This window comes from Pogona vitticeps, chromosome 3 (assembly GCF_051106095.1).
Source record: "Pogona vitticeps strain Pit_001003342236 chromosome 3, PviZW2.1, whole genome shotgun sequence".
Lineage (NCBI taxonomy): Eukaryota > Metazoa > Chordata > Lepidosauria > Squamata > Agamidae > Pogona > Pogona vitticeps.
In genome coordinates, this window is record NC_135785.1 from 42,760,602 (window position 1) to 42,780,217 (window position 19,616).

The 19,616-nt window shown below is 43.7% G+C and overlaps 1 protein-coding gene across 1 annotated transcript in view; it reads left to right on the forward strand.

Moving 5' to 3' along the window:
- The first annotated feature begins 8,313 nt into the window (after positions 1–8,313).
- GPC1 (glypican 1) overlaps positions 8,314–19,616 on the forward strand; it is a 251,897-nt gene continuing 240,594 nt past the window's right edge. The window contains exon 1 of the mRNA XM_020786409.3: positions 8,314–8,618. Coding sequence (XP_020642068.3) covers positions 8,459–8,618 — 160 coding nt within the window. The 5' untranslated portion in view covers positions 8,314–8,458. The remainder of the gene's footprint in view (positions 8,619–19,616) is intronic.

Below are 19,616 nucleotides of genomic sequence, written 5' to 3' on the forward strand. Positions count from 1 at the left end.
AAAATTAACGAAAAGTCAGATCAACACCAAATTAAGTATGCACACATTTTAGAAGGTGCACTAACGATTCCAAGCATTTAAAACCGTTTTTCAACATGTTAAGACACTTTTGTAATTGAAAAAATGAACATCGCTAAGTGAAGCAGGGGACCTAAAACCAAAAACATTAAGCGAAGCATGGTCCCAAAATCGCTATGTGAAAATCGCCCATAGGGAAAAACATTATACGAAGCACAATCTGACTCTGAAAAAATAAACGTTAAGCGAAAAAAACGTTAAACGAAGCAAACGTTATGCGAGGCACCACTGTACACTGTTTAGAAGTTGCAATGATTTCAGTAAAACTTGCTTTTAAGTCTGCAAGTGCAGAATGCATGATTGTATCACTGGAATTACATAATTGCAAGCCTCATTTTACTCACCAGCACCCATCTAGGTTTTTATACCATATGCTGTATTTTTCCTCTACCCATTTCTTGGTAAATAAAAATCTTCTGTCTAGGACAGGGGTCAGGGAACCTTTTTACCTTTTAACCCCCCAAAAAATATATATTTATATACGACGACATTACCCCCTTGATTCAAAAGGAAGGAAATCATATATTATTTGAATTAAACATATTATTGAATCTACACAGGCTGTGTACCGAACTAGCAGGATGCACCAAATTTAATAAAGATGTGCACTATTTTTGCTGGAACACATTGCACTCCAGCCATGGTGTGGTATTGGGAGTAGTAAGGTGTCCAACGTGCCTAGCAAGTTGCATTAAATTTTTGCTAGCTTACAGAGGATTTAATCATCAGTGGCTACCAGAGTGTTGCTAGCAATGACATGCTTGCTAGAGACAGCCAACACAGAATTGGGGAGGGGGCTTTCCCTACCACTTTAATCATTCTATGTGTGGTGTGCAAAAAAGAACAAACCAGGCTAAAGGCCATGTCACCCACCCTGGTGCCACAGCCCAGTATCAAAGGACCAGTGTGCTTTTTTCAATCATCATCAATGGAAAACTCAGCAGTGGCCAGAGGACTGGAAAAGATCAGTCTACATCCCAATCCCAAAGAAGGGCAGTGCCAACGAATGCTTCAACTACCATACAATTGCACTAATTTCACACGCTAGCAAGGTTATACTCAAAATCCTACAAGGCAGGCTTCAGCAGTATGTGGACCAAGAACACCCAGAAGTACAAGCTGGATTTCGAAGGGGCAGAGGAACTAGGGATCAAATTGCTAACATGTGCTGGATTATGGAGAAAGCCAGAGAGTTCCAGAAAAACATCTACTTCTGCTTCATTGACTGTACAAAACCATGGCAGAAAGTGAGAAGGACTTAAAGAACCTCTTAATGAGGGTGAAAGAAGAGAGTGCAAAAAATGGTCTGAAGCTGAACATCCAAAAATCTAAGATCATGGCCACTGGTCCCATCACCTCCTGGGAAATAGAAGGGGAAGATATGGAGGCAGTGACAGATTTTACTTTCTTGGGCTCCATGATCACTGCAGAGGGTGACAGCAGCCACGAAATTCAAAGATGCCTGCTTCTTGGAAGGAAAGCAATGATAAACCTAGACAGCACCTTAAAAAGCGACCCTTCCCCCCCACCTTAATTCAAAGTTTCTTTTGCTTGCCTGTTCATTTTCACAGTTTTGAGTCAGTCTCTCTCTCTCTCTCTCTCTCTCTCACACACACACACACACACACACACACATACATATATCCATCCATCCTCCCTCCATTTCCTCCCTCCATTTTGTACATTTAAATAAGCTTGATGAAGTCCTCGGTGTCTCGCACCTTTCTTCCCTCCCTTGCTTGCTCCTTGATCCTTTCCCCGCCTCCTGCTTGCTTGCATTCATTTCCGGAGGAAGCAGCCATTCAAAGCCCCGGATTGATTGATTGCTTGGGGCTATTCCACAGCTGTAGCCAATTAAGCAGGCTTATCTCCAATGAACGGAGGATTTACAAGTGCCTGCTGCAACCAGGAAGTAACAGGGAGAGGTGGCTTACAATTTGAAGTTTGCCTGCAGAGGGTGGGGGTGGGGTGGGGGTTAGCACTCTGCTCATTACCCCCAGGATTTTCACTTTTACCCAATTTGGGGTAATTTACCCCTGTACCATTTACCTATGGTCTAGGACTACAAAGTTCCACTTGTTTTGTATAAATCATATAATACACATTATTCTGTTCTGTACTGTTAACTACCTTGATTGTTTTTCCCACCCTTGGACTCCTGCCTTATGCCAGGTGCAATGGCTGCTGCTTATCCTGTTACCTTCTAAGACCTGAGTTGGCTCTTCTTGAGATAGCATTTTGCTCCCAGTGACTGAAGAGCAATGCTCATTGTGGCCCAATGGATTTTCTGTCTTCCTCTTTGTTGCTTTCTCCCTTCATACAAGTTGTAGGGAACTGACACATCCAATAAAAACCAAAGGATACAAGGAGAAACAATCTTAGGATGTCTGGAATGGGTAACAATATATAGTGTCTTTATTACGTGGTGAAAACCTGACTAGCTTTCGGAGCTGATACAGCCCAGAGAAATATAAAGATTTTGCTTCTGATGAAGGCCCTGCTGAAATGCATTAAGCAAGAAAGTTTTTAAAGCTTTTCACCATGTAATAATGACACTACATACTGTTACCTTCCCTAGACATCCTCAGATTGTTTATCCTTGTATCCTTTGGTTTCTCTCTTCATACACCTACTTGTCTCACATTCTCCTCTTTGAACAATGAAAACAATGTTTTCTTTAAAATGTTGCTATTTCTTTAAATTTAAACCTTATCTAGGTTGAAACAAAATTTAAGCAATATATCACAAGTGCAGAAGATACAAACTTAGTATGCGTTCTGCATATACTGAGATTCTGTATTACAAGACTGAAAAGATTAGAATATATGTTCATTCATTTTTATATTTATGCCAATGTATACCTGCTATTTTGAATTTTTGCATAGGCTTGATTGTTTGCTCAATAAACCTTAGAAAATAAGATTCTTTTTTTGAACTGTTAAGTAATAAAAATTAAAAAGATATTCAGGAGAAATAAGGAAACACAAAAGGGTACAAATTTCTTCTAAGACCACAAATAAATTCCTTGGCTGTTGTGTGCAGGCACAGATCGATGAGTCTCTCATAGGGAGTCTGTATTGGACAGGAACCTTATGAAGACTTTCAGATATTCCTCCATGAAATCTGACAAAAAGAGGCAACCTGAATATTTATGAAAGGATGAGTGATCTGTGTACAAACTAATCAACAAACAATACCAGCCCAGTGCTTTTGTATCAGATATATCATCATCATGTGATGTCAAGCCAATTCTGACTTATGGTGACCCTTTTCAGCATTTTATGAATAGAGACCACTTAGAAGTTGTTTACTATTCCCTTCTTCTGGGGGGGCATCATAGAACTGTGCAGCTTGCCCTGCAAGACACAGAGGGGAACTGAACTCTCAAACTTTGGCTCTACAGCCAGTTCCCAAATGACTAAGCTTTCCAGCCAGCTATCAGATATATATAGCCACAGAATTTAGCATGCAGGCATTCCTGATCATTTAATTCATTTTATTGATTTCATTTATAGATAGTCTGCTTTACCATATCCAAAAATATATCATACCAGTTTACACTGCTGTATGTAACTCAGTGTAACTATCATTGTAGTACAATACAAAACTGGAAATTCAAAAGATTAAAATATACAAATCCTTATGAACTGTAATAAATTGGGGGGGGGGGGATTCCAAAACAAAAAAATAACAGTGTGTCACTGATTTTGTACATAGTTTACCAGAAAAGTTAATACATACAAAATACCCCATTCCCCTTCATGGATTTTCCAAATCTTTCTGTGGATTTTCAAATCAAAGATTTCAAGGCTTTCTAGAACAAAAGATTAGCAATCCAGAGGTAGATAAAAGGCAACTATTGGCATTTTGTACCACAGCCAGTTAGTAGCCTCTTTCTTTCTTCCAGAAATGAAGGGGAACAGACTAAACATGCTGCTTTTATGTGACTGATGAAAGAAACTACATTTTGGGAACCTACAAACTGGATTTCTTACACACCTCTTCTCCTACTCTGCTTTCGTATACACTTTTTCTCATGCCTCCTTTGGCCCTTATCTGACTTGGATAACATCTGGAATTTTCTGCTTCTTCCTTCTCATTCGCTCGCTCCCCAAATTTTGCAATGTTGAGTCAGATCAAGATTTCTGAAGGACTTGAAAGAGATTTCTTTGCGTTGAACGCATACAGTAAAAATGCAACACTCCAAACGATGGTGGTGTTAAGGAATTATTAGGCTCAAGGAATTCTGAGCTCAGAAATCTTTTTTTGCATTTGTAAACCAAAGCTCACAACTTTTGTACAAAAGTTCACTCCTGTGCAACTCAGCATAATGAATTGTTGCTGAGATACTGAATCAGTTGCACCCATGCATTACGCTGAGGACTGCATTATGCTGAGGACATCTTCCTACAAATGCTAGGGAATACTGCAATTTAGCTTCTAATGACTGTTTTGCCTAGAGTGCCATCAACATATAATCCCCACCATGACTCATATGGGGATTGCCATGTACCTCTGGGCTTCTGCTTCATGCCAATAGAAGGACCATATTGTTGAAGGAACAGGCAATATATGGACAGTCTGTGGAGTATCTGTAAGTCCTGTGTCTACAGAGACAGAGACCAACAATTGATTCTACATCTTTGGAGCTGCTGCCTGACACCAGCACAGTTCCAGCTTGCTCTCCTTGCTTGCAGTCATCATGTTGAAGTTTAACTAAGTACAACTCCCGTGCTTATATAACATCTGGTGAAGACAAATGAGCTTTTCTGCTTCCTCCCTCCCTTTCCCAAGCTTTGCAGCACCCAGCTTGCTGAATAGTTCTGAAGGACTTGCTATCATCTCTCCCTTCTCCTTGAGAAATATGGTGGTATTACCCACTTCTATTTTTTATTTGTCCTTTTCTTGTGTCATCTTTTAAGGCTGTTCTGCCTAAGAGAGCCTTGAATAGCTGAAATGTGTGCTGGAAGTTTTCCTTTTTCCTCCCTGTGTCAATCATTTCAATATTCTACAGCTTGACCAGGGATGACCCTGCAATAATGCAGAGCGGGGAGGGGAATACCAGCAGTCTCCTGGATGTTCCACCTGAACTCTCAGGAGGTCTTCAAAAAGCTATGTATATCACTAAACTGCCTCAGGTGTGGTGAAGGGCTTGAAAGCTCCTGAGATTCAACTATCTGGCAAGTCAAGTTTTATGTATGGACTGGGAAGGTGCATTTTGTCTCTTACTTCAGGCAGCAAAATGTCTTGGGCTAGTCCTGACTTGTCTTGTGTAGCCTGAAGATGTCTAGTCCCTGGATCACTTTGGCTCAAAGCAGCAATATCCTGAGCTGCCTGGCATTTCATACAGGTGGGACCAGTGGCACTAAATCTGCTGTGTTTCTAGACTCTAAGAATTAATTTTCATAGAACAGCAGACTCCTAAACATGCATAAGAACTGATTGATACTGTAGCTCAGTGGTTTAAGGCATTTGGCTCTGGAGCCAGAGGTTGGGAGTTCAGTTCCCCACTATGTCTCCCTAACAGAGGCTGGACTTCATGATCCATAGAGTCTCTTCCAGCTCCACAATTTTTATCATCGTTGTCGTTGTCGTTGTCGTCATTGTCGTCGTTGTCGTTATTATTGTTATTGTTGTTGTTGTTGTTGTTGTTGTTGTTGTTGTTGTTGTTATTGTTATTGTTATTATTATTATTATTATTATTATTATTATTATTATTATTATTATTATTATTATTATTTACTCAGATGAAAATCCCACTGTGTTCAGTGGATCTTGGCATATTTTATTCAGTTGCTATCTTAATTCATAATTTCATTCTCCCAGTATTGCATCTTAATCAGCAGCACTGCCAAAGAGGCTACTGGCACTTCAAAGGTATTGGCCAGTATCCTATACAGCTTCCACTGCACGGGAAGTAATGCCAACTAGCTGGCAGACCAGGGGATTCTGTTTGTTGCAGTTCAGAAAGATAACCCTTTTTCCAAGTCCACTGCAGGGAGCACAAACTCTTCCTAAGGCAACAGATGACCTTTGTGGTGATGGCGGAAGAGGAGAAATCTAGCCGAACCACAGTTTGTAGCCAATGGTCCAGCAGTCCTGCTCCAAGGACATTGTAGCAAATTGGGCAGCACCCTGCAAGAGGCAACGATGCTATTCTTCTGTGCTTGGTGGTCTGTCTTTACTGGGAAGGCACCTGGAGGCTGGAATCTCCTTGTTCTGGCCCATTTGCTGACAGAATGAGAAACATTTTAAAGGAGTGGAGAAGCTAGGATATAATTGACTCTCTCCTGCCTTTGGTTTTCTGAGGGGGTGGAGTTAGATATTTCTGGAAACCAGGGCTGGTAATGTACTGCGTGCTCGGTCAACGCCAACCGTTTTAATAGCTCCTGAGGGGATTTGTGGAATTCCTAGGTTAGCCAACCTTGATTTCAACGCCATGCAAGGAGGCTGCAACACTAGCGGAGGGAAGGGCCGGTGGACGGGCTGGCTCAACTCCGAAGACGATGTAGGAACAACTGGCGCTTAGATCAGGTCAAGTAACCTCTGAGTGGAAAAAAAATCAGGGGGAAAAAGAGCTAACCTTCCTCTTCTCCCGGTGTCAAAAACGCTCCGAGAAACGCCGAAAAGGTCCCCGGTTCCTACCGAGGCCGCCTAATGGGAGACCGCAGGGGAAGCGGAGCCTCGCCAGCGATCGCGCCACACGCGCGCGAAGGAGATCATCGCTCTATTGTTGTGCAGAGCGATGCCGGTACACGTGAGAAAGTCGCTGCTTGCCCGGCATCGGATCTGGAAGTTTGGGGATGATCCTACGTAAAAATGATGTGGATCCATGAAGATCCATTTTATTTTATTTTTATTTGCGCCTCTGCAAAGCCATGTGCTAAAGGATCCATGATTTCTGTGTTGCACTCTGTGGGCACCGATGAGATCTATGATTTGAGGGTGATTTGGTAAGATCCTTCCTTGATTTCACGGGTCCGCCTGTTACCCAGCCCCGAGTAGCCGCGACCCACCGTCCACCACCGGCCTCGCTTCTCTTTTCCTTTCTGCTCTTTGCAACAGATCGGGCGCTGGAGAAGAAACACTAGCTTCTCAAATCGGGAGGCCGACGGATCCTGTCAATGAAACCCGGGAAAAGAAAAGAAGGGGGGGGTTGGAGAAAGCGCCCTTCTCCTCCCCTCCCGTGTCCACAAACTTCCCGGCTCGCCTTCTCCGAGCTCATGTTTCCACCCCACACGTAAACTGATCGCGTCTTCAGGACCCGCGGCGCTCGCAGCTCCGGAGAGCCGGCCGCGGCACCCCCGCCGCCGCTCCTTCCCACCGCCGGCATCCCAGGGCGCCGGTAGCCTGTCGCTAAAGAGGGGGCGGAGCTTGGGAGGAGAGAGAAAGCAAGCCCGAGGCTCCGCTCTCCTCCGATTGGCTGTCGGGGCCCGTGATGCCACGTCCGGCGGGGGAAGCCCGGCCTTGCTGGGGAGCGTCCTCTTTCTGTGCTGGGCTCGCCGTGCAGGTGCTGCTGCTGCTGCTGCTGCTACTGCCGGCACGGCTGCTGCTGCTGCTGGAAGAGGAGCGCGTTCCCTTCGCCGGCTGTGGAGCGGCCAGTCGAGAGGAGCGCGCGGCTGGTGGAGCTCTTCGCTTGGCCGCTGCCCGGAGCCTGTCGGGCTGCCGCTGCTCTCCGTCGCCTCCCAGGCGCAAAGTTTGCCCGCGGAGACTTGCAAGCTTTCCCGGGTCTAATTAGCATCCTTTTCACCGCCGCCGCCGCCGCCGCCGGGCAAGCTCCGAAAGCTGCAGCCTCCCCTTCGTATCATGCCATTGTTTCGCAACTAAGCACTCTTGTGGGCCGGCTCGCCCCTCACGCCCGGCCGCGGTCCTTCCGTGGCTGCGTCTCCTCCGCGGACTTGAGCCGGCTCGGGGGATTCCGCGTTCTTTCGGCGATCGCAGGCTTCCTCCTCGGGCCGGTTCCTGGAGGGAGACTTCTCGTTCCCTTTCCGTCGCCCCTTGGCAGCTCGGAAGGGACTTGACCTCGCGGCTTGGGGGCGGAGGGGGGCACCTTGCGCCCTGCCTGCCTGCCTGCCAGCCAGCCCGCCGCCTCCTGACCGGGTTGCTCGGGATTGTATTGTTCGCCGCCCAGCGCCCCCCACCCCACTCCGCCCCGGGGACGGGGCTTGGCTTCTTGGCGGCCGGGAAGGAAGGCACGGAGGGCGGCCAGGGAGGGCGACTGAGCACCCAAAGGGAAGGTCGGACGGAGCGATCGGGGCTGCCTCACCGCCGGGTCGCTGCCTGAGAAGAGCGGAGAGCGAGAAGGGGCGCCGAGAGGAACCGCTTGGGAAAGGCTCGGTCTCTCCTGGTCGGCGGGGGATCGCAGGACGGCGCGGACAGGATGGGTTTCTTCCCGTGGGGATTTTGGCTACTGTGTGTCGCCGCGTCCTCCGTGGCCAGGAGTGACGGAGGCACCAAGGCGAGGAGCTGCTCGGAGCTTCGGCAACTCTACGGGGCCAAAGGATTCAGCCCCAACGTGGTCCCCCAGGCGGAGATCTCGGGTGAGTAGGAATGGGACGGCGCCACTTCCCTAGTCCTAACCCCCTAACCCCTTCCCTCCACAGTTCCACGCGTGTTTGTTGGGGCAGGCGAGGCGAGCCTCGCGGAGATGCGCGGCTCAGGCAGCGCCGGGATTTCGGTGGCCGGGCGGAGGGAGACGCGACTGGGATTGAGCCTCGCAATCTGCGCTTTCTGACCCCAAGGGACATATGAAGTCGTTGCAGAGCAGACGCTCCTTGAGCATGTGCAGAGTGTGGAACCTTTCCTCTTCAGAAATCTGACTGCTAGGGTTAGGGTTCAGGGCTGCTTGCTGAGGCCAGGGTGTGTGACTTTAAGAATGTCAGAAGCCCAGGACCTTTCAATGAAACGCTTGTGCCTCATAAAGTTGCAGGATAAATTGTGTGGTGAACCTAGGGAGGAGAGACATATCTAAACGGGTGTCCTCCAGGTGTTTTAGGTTACAACACTAGCTATTCCCAGTGGAGTAATGGGAGTTGTAGTCCTGCACATCTGGGGACCAGAAGGCTAGGCAAGGATTGCTGCTTTAGCTAAAGAGATGGCCGAAATAATTCATTATTTGGTGGTTTCCCCTAAACCATAACCCCCCCTTTTATTGTTGGGGGTGTTAGTCATGGCTTCATCACCACTGCCTCTTAGTTGTCAATGTTTCCTGGAACTTCATTTTATGTTGAGTCTGTTCTTGTAAAGCCACCATCTGCTGAAGATTTTCTTTTTAAAGAAGAGGTCAAATCTCTGCTTGGGAGACATTTCCTTCAAATCAAGAAGACACAGCCACCAGCACCGTTCCTGGTGCCAAAACTTCTGCCTCCAGACAGAATGTTTGTTGAGGTTTATATATGGGTTTTTTGGTTTCCCTCCCCCAGTGTTCTGCAGTATGGTGAGGATAGTGGGGGTGGTTGCGGCGGCTTGTAGAAATAGATTTGTGCCCTTAGCATATGGCTGTGACACTGTGCAGAATTTGAGCCAGAAGCATGGTGGTGGTGGATAATTAGAAACTTGTGATTTGTTTGAAACTTAGAGAAACTGCACATGTTAATAAGGGAAGAGATGTTGGGTTTCATTCTCTTTCTGAAAGGAAGCAGCTTAAAGACAGGCTGACATTGCTGGGGTTTCAAAAAAGATACACAGATGGCCAGCTGTTGGAGGAGGTGAGCTGCAGTTGAAGACAGAGGCAATTTGGACACATCTGTTGCAGAATTGAATTGGGTTGCTGTAAAATAGTCACTCCCTCTAGATGTATGAAAGGCTTCCTGATTTTTAATAGACAAACACAAAGGGTTGTTTAAAAATGCCGCTGCAATTTACAATATGGGGAAAAACACAAAAACTTTGATGGGAAGAGAACATTTTTTTGCTGGCTCATAAGAACTTTCCCATTCAAATGCAAACATTGGGTAATCCAGAGTAAGCATCAAAGCTACCCCATGCAAATATCTCATTAAAATCATACTTCACCCCCACTTCCTAATAATACTTGCTTTGAAATTAAAAAATAAACACCAGTGAATTTTATTAATATTTTGGTCTGATCAGTCCTTTCTTGACTAATGTATGGTTCCAGGTATCCTCTCCTAGTTTGTTGTTTGCATATGTTGGCTAGTCCTTTTGCATAGGAAGAGCTTTCTTTCTTTGTTTTTTTTTTAATGGTGACTTGCAGGGCACACAAAAACTGGGCAAAGAAACAAATGGAAGAAATGTTTCCTTCAGTCAAATGCTAGATGAAGATGAGGGTAGAAAGAGTGCCCCCTACAGAATAATGTCTGTTGTCCTGCTTAGATACAGTCACAGTTCTTCTGGTTGATTTATTTTTCAAAGGGAGAAATATTTTCATGTTGCTCCTACTCAATCATTGTTTCAGGAGAAAAGTTTTTAAAAAAAACAGACAAACCCAAAACTTTATGTAATGGAATGGAGAGTCAAGTTTCTTTTCACAGCTGTCATCCTGTGCTTACTTTCTGGGCAGTATGTTCTTCAGAAGAAAAATTCACAGGTTACTTTTGTCGGGGCATGCCTAGTGTTGACCTGGGTGACACATACCCACAGTTGTTCACAAGAACTAATGATGAATTTTGACAATTAACACAGATTTTGGTTTTACTTGGCCATTTAAATCAGGGGGCTTATTTGTCACAGTTCTGTCACAGAGCCAGATGTTTTACTCATGAGCTCAGTATTCCAAATACAGGCAGGAATCTTTTATAGGTGTGGTGGCAATAGCATTAAAAAGATTTTGAAGAAATCACCTTCAGGTGGCTGAAATAAAATAACAGCATCCTCGAATTGCCACATGATATCTGTTCACTTAGTATCTGATTACTTCTGTTAAGGTGGTCCTTTGTTACTATGCTTTAAGTCCAGACTCTTGCCAGCAAGGCAGATTGATTTAAATCAAAGGAATCATATTGCCCATTTTGAAATTTCCAGAACATATGTGTATGCTGACTGTCGGCCTTTAACACATACTGGTTTGTAACTATTTAGAGACTTTATACAATCTAGGAGCATAATCCACAGTCTTAGGTTAAGTGTTTGTGACCCTTTTGTCCTTCGAACCCTCTCGTTTGCAAAAGATGTGAGCAAACTGAACTGTTATTCTCATACACACCGGTTGGGAAAATGCTCATCTTGTCCTGAGTCTGGTATTGCATCCACTTGAACCTTTCTGATAGAATTTGGATCCAGTCTTTCCCCCTGTCCCCCAGTTCTCTAAAATGTGCCATCCAAAACCCCTACTTCATTGGCTTCTACTATTCTGAACATGGAGAATGACAGTCATTCTGACACCTGGAGTGCTCTCTACTCCAGTGTCCTAGAAAGCACCATTCCTGGGAAAAGTGCTTTTTTCCCCTGAATCTGCTGTTGCTTTGTATCTTGTGGGAAGAACAGGCTGGACAGTGGAAGGGAGACATAAGAGAGATAGCCTGCCAGTGGAAGAGCAGCCAGGGAGAGTGAGTTTGAAATCTGCAGACTTGTGGGTGGGTAGACGGCAGGCAAGAAATGGCTTACATTTTCTCCACCTTGGATTTGAATCCGAGGCAGAGGAGAACTTGGATTACAATTCTCACCCTCATTAAAAAGCCGTTACATGTTATCTGAGGATATGTGTTAATAACAAGGGCATAAAAAGCTATCCTATGGTGCCTTTTGCCAGCATGTTGTCATATGCATTGATGTTACCTAAGTACCATCCTGAGAGCTGGTAGAAGGAGTATAAAGTGAAAATACAGGAGCTTGAGAGTCTACTGTCTTGTGAGCCATCTGCTTACACCACTGCCAGATGGGTACTTTAAAAGGAATTCTTCATGTTCCTTGGTTATTGGCATATGTGCTTCAAATTGGTAAGAATGTGGAAGGCTGCATCTATGTTGCTCTAGTAGCTATATGAGATCTAGCACATTTTGGTAGTTAATGTGTTGCTGTGCAATGTCTGCTTGCCTCTGACTTACGGTGAGTGTAAGAATTAATGGCCCTATCATTAACAGCCCTGCTCATGGCTTGCAAACTAAAGGCTGTGACTTCATTTACTGAGTCAGTGTTTTGCCAGACCAAAGCCTAAATCCACTTGGTAATCCCCACTACAGTTGCCTGGTCGAAGAAATGGTTGAATGCTGACTTAAGATCTATGCAAATCCCATTGATTCAGGGGGTTATTTTAGTTGATATAGCCAGGTGGATTCAAGCCTGTGTGATGCAGACAGTGAGCAAAGTTAACAGACTGTGAATTTTATATTGGAGGATGGCTGTGTTCCTGAAAGAAGGGGAAAAAATCATTTAAATCCATTTATTTAGCAAAGTGCTGCAAACTACTCAGCAGGAACCAGCCAAAGTGATTTGGCTGCTCCAGGCAAAAGACATGGTACTATCCTTTCCTACTCCATATTCAAAAGCTAGCTTCTCTTTCAGTTGAATCTTTCTCCAGCCTTGGTGATGGGACAGCATGTTCCACTGCTTTGAAAGGAAGAAGATTAGTCTGAGGGGCATAGGATAATCCACATGGTACACATAGGTCTGTCCTCCAACATCTTGCTTCTGCCTTCTAGCAGTTGCCTCACTCTGCCTAATGATAGGGCCAGCCCTGCTACTGGTCCTACCATTGGGTAAAACTGGCAGTAAGATTCTTGCTGGTTCTGTTTCCAAATTCCTCACTGTCCCCCGTATATTGTGCTCCCCTTGCTGCTTTACTCTTCCTTATCCATATACCACCCCATTGTATTCTTCTGCCTTCTTTCAAGCCTAGTCTCAGTGAGCACAGCTTCTTCCCTTTCTAGCTTCCTTGCAAAGGATTTTTCATTCATCGAGCCCTAGAAAAACAGCTACAATCTCCCTAAGCTCTTGAATGGGCTGCTCTTCCTCCCCTTCCTTTCTTCCTCAGCCAAACCTCTGACTAGGGATTCCTAGTTGGATAGCCCATTGAAATTTCTACTGCTATGCTTCTTTCAGCCCCACTCCACCCGCCAATATGTTCCTGTATAGAATGGTATAAGAAATGGAATGGTAAGGAGAGATAGGTTCCTTGGTCAGGGTAGCTTTGATTTAAATTAAATCATTTTATATTACTTCAGAAAATTGAATTTAATTATATGATTTTTTACATGAAAATGTGCTCTCTTGTTTGCTATTACCTTACTATATAACCTTAGTACCTATTTTTCACAATCTTCTTGCCCAAATTGAGTTTCCCTCCAAAAAGTCTCCATTTATTGACACTTCAAGAGTCTGAAAATGGGCACTTACAAAGGGAGAGGTAGACGTCTTGGCCTTGTCTACTTAGAGTTGTCAGGAGCAATAGCTAGATTGCCAGTGTAAACGACTCAACATCTCTCATAAAGCAATCCTAGGCTTCCAAGCATTCCCAGGCTTGTATCATGTTGTTATATGCCATCAAGTCACTTCAGACACTTGATGACCCCATGATGTATTTTATATTTCTTTTAATTGCTTTTAATTCACTTCGCACATAATATAGGAATACATTGTTAATGGAGGTGCTGCCATTTCTGTTCACCTTATTGCTTTGCTCTGAAAGCTGTATGGGAATTGAGTATACAGTAGTTCACATAGCTTCCAGTCCTATTTTGTATACTTTTATCTATAAGGTCACAGATTTGGCATACTGTTTTGATTGTTAGCTAGAATGGCATTGGTCAGAGCAGGGGCAGTATGTTGTTAGATGTTGTGTGCGAATTGCCCTAAATGAGGGGGAAATGGAGTGGTCTGTTCTTAGTTATCCTGCACAACACATAATAATGGGTGCAAGTTACAGGAAGCCAGATTTCAACTGAATTTCAGGTAAAACATCTTCCAGTATCTGGAAGTTGAGTCATGGCAACTGGACTTCTTTCTTGTTTCACTGCTCATCCAAGTAGCTTCTAAGCCCCTTCTACTTCTAGCTTCTACTTCCAAGTAGTAGTGAAACATGTCAACCTAACAAGAAGGAAGTCCAGTTCCTATGACTCAACTTCTAGATGACCTCACCTGGGTGACTGAGAATCTTTACAGATGTTAGAGCAGTACTGCAAGGGAACCAATAACCTTGGAAAGTTGTGAGCACTCCAGTGCTAGAGGCATTCAAGAGAAAATTGGACAGTTATCTGTTTGCTTTGATTTGGATTCCTGCATTGGGCAGGGGGTTGGACTCAATGGCTTTATAAGACCCTTCCAACTCCATTATTCTATAAGGTTGGTAAGTGAGCTGCAGTGAGCAGTTATCGCCTCTTTCCACAGATCTTTTCACTAGCTTTTCTTCACCTCCTCCTTCAAATTAGTCTCTTTTCACTGCTATAGGCAGAAAAGGAGCTTCAACCAATACAAAATGAGGAAGGGCTGGGTAAAGCAGCTGTACCCTGATAAAATAGGTCAGTTATGTTCTCTTCCTTGTGTCCCCATTGTGGCTTCTGGTTAGCTATTCTTTATAGCCAAAATAGCCAAATTGACGGTATTTGGTGCAAATGATGGATTAATGGGGTGCTTATTGTTCTGCTGTACTGAGCTTAAAACAAAACCTTTTCAAGAGAAATAACTGAAGAAGTAAGATTCTTATCTTATCCTCCCCATGAAGATGTAGACTTCTCTTTCTAATACTTTGATTTCTGGATGAGAGTAATACTTCCTTTCTTTAGGAACCATCAGACTCCATGACTTTCCTTGACACAAGTTAAAGGTTAGCTCGGCCTGAGCAGTCCATCAGCAGACATCATCACATTTAGTAAAAGTAAGAATGTTTCCACGTGTGAAGCATAAATGCCTTTATGCTCCAATATGCATGCTGTGGTGCTGGAGGAGACTCTTGAGAGTCCCCTGGATTGCAAAGAGAACAAACCTATCCATTTTGAAGGAAATCAACCCTGAGTGCTCACTGGAAGGACAGATCCTGATGCTGAGGCTCCAGTACTTTGGGCATCTCATGAGAAGAGAAGACTCCCTGGAAAAGACCCTGATGTTGGGAAAGTATGAAGGCAAGAGGAGAAGGGGACGACAGAGGACGAGATGGATGGACAGTGTCACTGAAGCTACCAACATAAATTTGACCATACTCCAGGAGGCAGTGGTAGACAGCAGGGCCTGTAGTGCTCTGGTCCATGGAATCATGAAGAGTCGGACACAACTTAATGACTAAACAACAACAACAATGCATTCTGTCATACTGCTCTTTCTGTTGGTATATGAGCATTACTCGTACCAGCGGGGAAGAGAGTGTAGGAGAAGAAGCACTTGTAATGTTAATGAGCATTCTAGACCATGCACGTCAGAGAGCCCCAAACACAGGGTTCGTTATATCTTGGACTACAATCCCCAGAAGGCCCTGATCATTATCTGGGCTAGCTAGGGCTTCTGGGAGTAGTAGTCCAAAAACAAAATTTGAAGACTGTTGATGTAGATGTTACATTAACATTGTAAATCTAGTTGAAGTTTAAAGGCACTTTGAGTCTCGTTTATTAGGATGACTGTCAAGTACCAGGTGTTCTTGTAATGATGTGAATGAATTACAGGCACTTCCTGTAGTTCTCAGACAAGTATATTCTGACATTTTAAATCTGCATACTTAGTTATTTGAAAGAGGATTGTAGTGAAGATTCCTCTGCTCAAGCTGAAAGCTTTAGAACGAACAAGCCTATTCAGAGACACCTATGCTAAGACTGTCAATAATGCACAAATTTATAAAGCTCAGAATAAATGGAAGAGTTGACTCTTTTGGTCTTTTATGTCTATGGTATATATTTGTTTCATCTGCACCAGTAATACGTACTTATTCAATACATTTGTCTCCTGCTTGGGTTTATGCTGTTCTGAGGGGCAGTGATCTGCCTGGATAACTGACTGGGTTGGATAGTAACTGGAGTCAGAAGTTCAGTTCTCCACTGTGTGTGTCCCAGGAGTAGAGATAGCCTGGGACAGGCTGCACAGTGGCAGAGCACCCCCCAGAAGAAGAGATTGGTCAGCTACTATTGATGACTGTATACCTAGAAAACCCTGGCAAGTGTTATCGTAAGTCGGAATTGACTTGACAGCACATTGTTGTTATTTCATTGGCTGTCTTCTGCCTTTCATGGGAAGTTGGCTTCCCTAAAGCGTACAAGTTGAACTGTTCCTAATATTTCTTGGGGCACTTTTTTGAACAAAAGCAAAGGTTACTGGGCAAAATGTTTGACTTCATTTTTCACTCTCTATTCCACACAACTATCCATGGGTTTTGGAATATGTGAAGAAGCACAGTTCTTCCTTCCAAATATAGGGGAATGAGAAACAGTGTATTGTGACACAAGAAGTGGAGAGAGCTGTCAAGAGCCATAGGAACAGAGGAATCTGCCTTATGCTGGGTTGGACGATTGGTTCATCTAGCCTGGTGCTGTTCATGGTAACTGGCAGCAGCTCTCTAGAGCAGTGGTGTCGAACTGTGGCCCTCCAGATGTTCTTGGCCTTCAACTCCCAGAAATCCTGGCCAGCAGAGGTGGTGGTAAAGGCTTCTGGGAATTGAAGTCCAAGAACATCTGGAGGGCCACAGTTCGACACCACTGCTCTAGAGGTTTGGGTAGGATTTTTTTCCTCTCCCTGCCTTACGCAGGAGGTGGACCTTGGGAACCTTTTGCAGGCAAAGCAGATGCTCTGCTTCTGAGCTCTGGTATTCCAGAGCATTGTCGGAACACAGTTTGGTGTCAGAGAGATGAAGCTGGTTTCTACAATTGTGTGCAGTGGGCCATGGCAAATAAAGATCTTCTAAGCCAAAAAGATGTGACATGGCCACCAAAAGGTGAATTTTTTTAGTGATTAGGGAGATGCTGTTTTTCTCTATCATGTCTTATTTGCATTTGAGAAATTAACTGCTCTTGCTCTCTTCGCACTCTGCAGTTAGTTGTTCAGTTTTAGGTTCATCTCGAAATGGTTTGATTAAGATATATCTTTCAAATAAAATTTGGCAGCAATGTCTGGTTATGTGCTATGAATACTTTCTACAGAATTTTATAGTAACAGTGCACCCTAAGGGTATCGAGAAATGTTTGTGACATGACAACATACCCAAAAAAATATAGGCAACAATTTGTAGAAAAAACTGCCACATCAAATTGAACATAATACACACAAGCCCCTATGGATTTCTCTTCACCTTGTCTTTTTGTATTAAAGTCTTTAATAGATATCAAGACTGTGATAATACAATGTGTACAGTAAATATCCAGTTCTTTTCATTGGCACCTGAGTTTCTGTTGAAGGGTTTTGTTTTTAAGAGCTAACATATTTGAAAATCCTCAAAAGTTTTATCATGGTTTCACAGTAAGGTAGATGCTTCAGTTGTGTGTCTTATTGTGCTCTTTTATGCTAGTACTCCCTGAGCAATGCCCACCTGTAGTTCTCACTATTTCCTTTATAATAGTTGATATCTGTAAGGTGGGGAACAGAATTCTGTAGTCAGACTACAAGACTAAAGAGCAGCCTGTTTCAGATTTGGCTACTTCACAATAAACAATGGCCTTGTCCTTGCCTAAAGTGCTGTGGTTGGTTAAACTGGCCTTAGGCCACTTTAGCAAGTGCAGTGTAATAGACAGAGTGATAAACTAGGACTCAGAAGGGTTCAAATCCCTTCCCAACCATGCAAACCTATTGTGAGTGGCTGGCACTGGCAAAACTGTTCCTTAAATATCTGACTTATTTTGAAAGCCCTGTTAGGGTCACTTTAAGTCAGATGCGCCTTGGTGGCATATCAAAGCAAAATGTACTGCTTATATACTGCCTCTTAGTGCTTATAAGCACTCTCTGTGTGGTTTACAATTTAATTATGCAGGCTACACATTGTCTCCTTCCCCTCACCCTGCAAGCTGGGTACTCAATTTACCAATCTTGAATGGAAGGCTGGGTCAGCTTTATGCCAATGATCTGAATCCATCAGGATTGAACTCAGGTGAACAGACTCTTTGTATAATACAAAGAAAAGGGGCTGAAATCTAGTATGATTGCAGAGTGAAGATCCATGCTAATGTTGTGGCACTGTATTGTGTCAGTGCACAAGCAGCACTGCAGATGTAGCATCTACTACACACATGTATGTTGCACAACTGCTTGTGCAATGGAAACTGTATTGGATAACACAAACACACACCGAGCAAAGTCAATAAATGCATAGCCATCAGCACAACAGGTTTTGTCCACCACAGTGACCCTATTAGATACAGGCCGTTTAATCTAATTATTTATCTGTTTTGAAATGTCATCTTACTTCCTGCTTTTGTGATTCATGGATACCATTTTTAATATATTTTACACCTTTAAAAAATATAACTATGTGCCCTCAAGTCAATTCTGACTTATAGGGACCCTTTTCAGGGTTTTTTAAGGTTTATCATTTTCTTTTTCTGGGGGTGCCATGGGACTACACAGTTTGCCCAAGGCCATACAGGCTGGCTCTACTGGTAAGCACAAGATTCTGGGATAAATATATAAACATCAATCCAGGTTTTTGCTTGCTGTTGTGACATGTTGCGACTGCTGCATGTTTTAAAGTTCCAGCTTTTTTCTTTGGGATTTCTGGTGGATGCTGTGTCTCCCCCTCCCCTTGTAATATGAGAAAAAGTTGTATGTTTATTCTGTTCTTATTTGACTTACTGTTGCATGGGATTAATGGGATACGTATGACTTCTGTGCATTGAAAGAATTGTAAACCTGCTTACTGCTAGAACTAGCAAATATGCCATAGATACTGTATTTTCAAGCATGGATTACCCTTTTATATGTAGATATGGATGGAGAGGGACTCTCAAGAAACCACCCACCCAACTGGAAACCATCTAGATCAGTGGTGTCGAACTGTGGCCCTCCAGATGTTCTTGGACTTCAACTCCCAGAAGCCTTCACCACCACCTCTGCTGGCCAGGATTTCTGGGAGTTGAAGGCCAAGAACATCTGGAGGGCCACAGTTCGACATCACTGATCTAGATCTTCAAGGGCTTGTAAATTCAAATTTCTGCTGGCTGTATCTAGAAGAAGCACTGTGATTGGTTATGAAGCCAGTCTGATGTAGTGATGAGAATGTTGGAGTAAGCTTTGAGCTACCTAGATCTCAATGCCTTCATCACTCACTGTATTTCCATAACTACTAATATCTCTGTGCAGGAAGGGATTGCCTGAATGTTCATTATTAGAGGTGTGAAGATTTGAATTTTTAGACTAACAGCTCTCAGAATTTCAAGTAGTCCATAAACACAAATATGCGGATTTTTAAAATTAGTGTCTCCTTCAAAATAGTTCAGTATATCCATTCTAGAGATCATTGGACAAACGAAAGCACATTGATGCCTGAGGGTCATATTCATTGGCACTTGAAATGGTCAGCACAGCTACCGTATGTGGAAAATAAACTGCAGGAATTCTAAAATTCTAGATTAAATGTGGGGAGCGTGGAGGTGCTCCTTTAAAAAAAAAAAGTACAGTGCAAAGTTCTGGCATCTGGGGGCACCATGGAACATCTGATCTTAATTATTTTTGAGACA